Source organism: Onychostoma macrolepis, chromosome 22, assembly GCF_012432095.1.
Source record: "Onychostoma macrolepis isolate SWU-2019 chromosome 22, ASM1243209v1, whole genome shotgun sequence".
In the NCBI taxonomy this organism is placed as follows: Eukaryota; Metazoa; Chordata; class Actinopteri; order Cypriniformes; family Cyprinidae; genus Onychostoma; species Onychostoma macrolepis.
This window is the reverse complement of record NC_081176.1, coordinates 17,895,318-17,901,317: the sequence shown is the minus strand read 5'-3', so window position 1 is coordinate 17,901,317 and position 6,000 is coordinate 17,895,318. Positions and strand designations below refer to the sequence as shown.

At 40.0% G+C, this 6,000-nt stretch overlaps 1 protein-coding gene across 1 annotated transcript; it reads right to left on the bottom strand.

Moving 5' to 3' along the window:
* Positions 1-711: 711 nt before the first annotated feature.
* LOC131531006 (natterin-3) lies at positions 712-2,139 on the bottom strand. Its single transcript, XM_058761554.1, is given in 3 exon segments — positions 712-973; positions 975-1,476; positions 2,097-2,139. Coding segments are annotated over 3 exon segments (807 nt in total).
* Positions 2,140-6,000: the final 3,861 nt, after the last annotated feature.

The following is a 6,000-nucleotide window of genomic DNA, read 5'->3' as shown; positions in this document are numbered from 1 at the left end:
ACAGCCATATCACGCTGCAGGCCAAGACTGGTTGCCCACTGAAGCTAAGCAGGGTTGAACCTGGTCAGTACCTGGATGGGAGACCTCCTGGGAAAACTAGGTTGCTGTTGGAAGAGGTGTTAGTGAGGCCAGCAGGGGGTGCTCACCCTGTGGCCTGTGTGGGTCCTAATGCCCCAGTATAGTGACGGGGACACTATACTGTCAAAAAGCACCGTCTTTCGGATGAGACGTTAAACTGAGGTCCTGACTCTCTGTGGTCATTAAAAAATCCCATGGCACTTCTTGTAAAGAGTAGGGGTGTAACCCTGGTGTCCTGGCCAAATTCCCCTCCACTGGCCCTTGTCAATCATGGCCTCCTAATAATCCCCATCCACTTGCTTGGCTCTATGACTCTCTCTCCTCTCCACCTGTAGCTGGTGTGTGGTGAGCGCACTGGTGCCGTTGTGCTGTGGCTGCCATCGCATCATCCAAGTGGATGCTGCACACTGGTGGTGGTTGAGGAGAGACCCCCCCTCATGACTGTAAAGCGCTTTGGGTGTACAGCAATACACAATAAAGCGCTATATAAATGCCTCATTCATTCATTCAACGACAATGCTGGTAGTCTGTTCAGTGCAGAATTAATGGTGATTCTGGGATCATGACATTAGATTATAATCATACACTTGCAAAATATGTGACTTGTTTTCCAGTACAGAAGTTGCACACTGGTTATATATGCTTGGACTGACATTTCCTTAATTCAGAGAGTGGTTTGCAGGGAATCACAAGCATTTGAATTTCCGCTACTTCCTGATGGATGTAGCTGCCGTTGATGAAGGTCTTGCGTATTTCATTGTTTTTGTACATTCTAGTCATTTCGCCAGTAAACGGGACTTCAGCCGTGAAGGTATTGCTCATAATGTCAATGGTGCAAGAATGGTTGGGTGGAACCTCCACCTCTGTACCCACAGAGTGCAGGGTTTTCTCAACTAGACGTAGTATTTGAATGGGGGCGACTGTAGTCATATTTAAGCCCAAGTTTTCCTCCAATATTTGCTATACTTGGAAGTGTAACATTGACTGATATCTCTACATCCGCTCCAAATTTATGGGTACTACCTGTTTGGTAAGAAGTTATTTTATCAATGTTTTGATCCAGTTTCACAGTATGTTTGGCCGGTTTGCAGTTCTTGTTGGAAGTTTTGAAATGTTTAAGCACTTCTAGGTTTTCTGACGTCACCACACTTGACATTAAATACTCAACAATGTTTAAATGCTGCATTTTAAAGTCAGTGTTTAAGGTGAGGACTTCAACTGTTTCTTTTTGTTCATCCATGAAAGAAACTGCATCCTTCGGCACTTCTGCTGATTTGACCCATTCCAAGTTGCTGTTGAGGTCAGTTGCACCCTGGACAACAATTTCATCATTTACTTTGGTTTTAGCAGATTTAGAGCGAAACAGTCGACGAAACCAATGATGAAACCTTGAAGACCCTGTTAGAAAAATCCAAAACAGAAATACAAGGGCTATAATGATACGCATTTTAAGTCATTCCTCAAACATGACTGTCATGAAACCAATTGAAGTTGAGAATTTGAGATATTTTGATTTTTAAAAACATTTTTTTATGTGTTCACTCAGTTGTTAAAGGGCATGTAGAGGTAAGACAACGATCAGGATTGGTACTGAAAGAAAATATACCAGCTCTTTTGCCAGATGGACTGAAATCCCAAATGTAGACTGATTAGAAGCAACGCAAACATGATCCTCATGCTGAAATCCATCATCAACTGCCTTCACAGTATCTGTGAGATATAATCAAAGAATCAGACCTCACGAAGAGGGCAGAGTGTCAATGCCAGAGCATACAAAGTGAAGCGGGTATGTACATATACCAACTATTATTCATAGATTTCTATATCTATATCAAATCTTGTATTTTTTTGTTCAGACATTAAGGAGTTATAAATACACAGATGTTTTTATGTTCTAGTTTACTTCCCTAATTTGATAGACTCTGTGCACAAGCGTAGCAACGAACTTCCGCTATCACCAGAAGTCGGGATATCAGTTTCCGGTTTTCATTCGCGTTGCCCAAAATGTCAGTATTTACTAGATGTCTCCAAGATCTGCCAAGTAGAATCAGCGATGTCCATCACATCGTTAATGCCTGCTCTCCTGCTCCAATACACAAACGAAACAAGGGATTCAAATGCAGTGTATCGAGTTATATGCACAAATAGTTTAATCTAATATGTTATTTCAGCATCTAGCGGCTAAGCTAGCTAGCGACATGTTCATTTTAGAAGCTTTTATTTCTCAATTTGAAACGCAGACTGTTCGTTTTTTTTATTTTATTTTTTGGTGATAATTGTATTATCAATTGTATTAAACATCTCCCCCTCTCAGCTTTTAATAAAGATCAGGGCACATGTGAAGCATTGCCTGGTCATTGTGGTCATCTACAGGTCCATTTAAGAACACTTTAGCATACTTTCTTAAAAGTACTTATTATGGAAATAATTTAAAATAATATACTTAACTGTAACAACATGTGATGCTTTTGGACACTCAATTGCATGTTAATTGCAATTAAATGAAAATGTGTACTTTTGTTGAACCACTTAATCTATCTTTATCTTTATATGAAATTTCACAATTATTCCAGAAACTTTAATTTGACATTATTATAAAGTGTACTTTTAAAAATTGTCCTTGTTTGTTAAGGAAGGAAGGAAGCATTTATATAGCGCTTTTATTGTGTATTGCTATACACCCAAAGCACTTTACAATCATGTGAGGGGGTCTCTCCTCAACCACCACCAGTGTGCAGCATCCACTTGGATGATGCGATGGCAGCCACAGGACAACGGCGCCAGTGCGCTCACCACACACCAGCTACAGGTGGAGAGGAGAGAGAGTCATAGAGCCAATCAAGTGGATGGGGATTATTAGGAGGCCGTGATTGACAAGGGCCAGTGGCGGGAATTTGGCCAGGACACCGGGGTTACACCCCTACTCTTTACAATGAGTGTCATGGGATTTTTAATGACCACAGAGAGTCAGGACCTCAGTTTAACTTCTCATCTGAAAGACGGTGCTCTTTTTACAGTATAGTGTCCCCGTCACTATACTGGGGTGTTAGGACCCACACAGGCCACAGGGTGAGCACCCCCTGCTGGTCTCACTAACACCTCTACCAACAGCTACCTAGTTTTCCCAGGAGGTCTCCCATCCAGGTACTGACCAGGCTCAGCCCTGCTTAGCTTCCATGGGCAACCAGTCTTGGCCTGCAGCGTGATATGGCTGTGGCATCTTTGTGTTCATTTCTAGATTTGACACTCAAGGTCACTGTAACACGCCCACTGTCCAGCTGGCAGCACTGCAGTGAAATCTATTTGACAGAAATAATGAGACGGACAAAGTTGCATTGTTATTCAAAGTTCTAGTAATGACTTTATTAATGGCTGTGGCTTGTTAAGAATCATAGTCATGAAATTGGGCTCCCTTTTAAGTACACTCAGGTGGCCTGTTATTAAAATTATCTGTAAGTGAATTTATAATATATATTCTGAAATTTCCAAAAAAAAAAATAATTTTTTTTTAACTTGTTATTAAATTATTAGTGTTTTTGAAGACTATCTTTAAATGAGTGTTGAGATGAAGGTGAAGGTAAACTAAATGCAAAAATAAGGTAATGCACAATTAAATATTCAATATTGGATGTTATATACACAATAACAATGATAAATAAAATAAAACCTCTAGTATTGCCCACTTTTTTTCAAAAACATTTTGATATCCAACAATAAAAGCCATTCCAGCTAAAAACGCTTAATTTGCCACCACTTACCTGCCTACTGTAAATGTTTTCATTAGATGAGTCTCTAGGAACATCAGGAACACCGAGTTATAATAGGTAATATGATTATAACATGAACAAGAATGCATGCAGTAACCCGAATGGGGACCAGCAAGATAAACTCACCTGCCAATTTTAGCCACTGTTTTCATTACATACTACTTTAAGAGATATATTAAACATGAATTACCTTGGCAAAATCCCCGGGACATTAGAAATCGCCGGGTTATTAAAGTAACGTTAACAAATTGTGGGTTTATCAATCCTAGCTTTACCATACACTCGAACTGTGAGTTTTCTTAGCATTCCTCATCATGGACCTGTAGCACAATGAACATACAGGTGCTGGTTATATAATTAGAATATCATCAAAAAGTTGATTTATTTCACTAATTCCATTCAAAAAGTGAAACTTGTATATTATATTCATTCATTACACACAGACTGATATATTTCAAATGTTTATTTCTTTTCATTTTGATGATTATAACTGACAACTAAGGAAAATACCAAATTCAGTATCTCAGAAAATTGGAATATTGTGAAAAGGTTCAATATCGAAGACACCTGGTGCCACACTCTAATCAGCTAATTAACTCAAAACACCTGCAAAGGCCTTTAAATGGTCTCTCAGTCTAGTTCTGTAGGCTACACAATCATGGGGAAGACTGCTGACTTGACAGTTGTCCAAAAGACGACCATTGACACGTTGCACAAGGAGGGCAAGACACAAAAGGTCATTGCAAAAGAGGCTGGCTGTTCACAGAGCTCTGTGTCCAAGCACATTAATAGAGAGGCGAAGGGAAGGAAAATATGTGGTAGAAAAAAGTGTACAAGCAATAGGGATAACCGCACCCTGGAGAGGATTGTGAAACAAAAGCCATTCAAAAATGTGGGTGAGATTCACAAAGAGTGGACTGCAGCTGGAGTCAGTGCTTCAAGAACCACTACGCACAGACGTATGCAAGACATGGGTTTCAGCTGTCGCATTCCTTGTGTCAAGCCTCTCTTGAACTACAGACAGCGTCAGAAGCGTCTCGCCTGGGCTAAAGACAAAAAGGACTGGACTGCTGCTGAGTGGTCCAAAGTTATGTTCTCTGATGAAAGTAAATTTTGCATTTCCTTTGGAAATCAGGGTCCCAGAGTCTGGAGGAAGAGAGGAGAGGCACACAATCCACGTTGCTTGAAGTCCAGTGTAAAGTTTCCACAGTCAGTGATGGTTTGGGGTACCATGTCATCTGCTGGTGTTGGTGCACTGTGTTTTCTGAGGTCCAAGGTCAACGCAGCCGTATACCAGGAAGTTTTAGAGCACTTCATGCTTCCTGCTGATGACCAACTTTATGGAGATGCAGATTTCATTTTTCAACAGGACTTGGCACCTGCACACAGTGCCAAAGCAACCAGTATCTGGTTTAAGGACCATGGTATCCCTGTTCTTAATTGGCCAGCAAACTCGCCTGACCATAACCCCATAGAGAATCTATGGGGTATTGTGAAGAGGAAGATGCGATATGCCAGACCCAACAATGCAGAAGAGCTGAAGGCCACTATCAGAGCAACCTGGGCTCTCATAACACCTGAGCAGTGCCACAGACTGATCGACTCCATGCCACGCCGCATTGCTGCAGTAATTCAGGCAAAAGGAGCCCCAACTAAGTATTGAGTGCTGTACATGCTCATACTTTTCATTTTCATACTTTTCAGTTGGCCAAGATTTCTAAAAATCCTTTCTTTGTATTGGTCTTAAGTAATATTCTAATTTTCTGAGATACTGAATTTGGTATTTTCCTTAGTTGTCAGTTATAATCATCAAAATTAAAAGAAATAAACATTTGAAATATATCAGTTTGTGTGTAATGAACGAATATAATATACAAGTTTCACTTTTTGAATGGAATTAGTGAAATAAATCAACTTTTCGATGATATTCTAATTATATGACCAGCACCTGTACATCACCTGTTCCCTGATCTTTACTAGAAACTGAGAGGGGGAGATGTTTAATACAATTGATAATACAATTATCACTAAAAATAAAAAAACGAACAGTCTGCGTTTAAAATTGAGAAATAAAAGCTTCTAAAATGAACATGTCGCTAGCTAGTTTAGCCGCTAGATGCTGAAATAACATATTAGATTAAACTATTTGTGCATA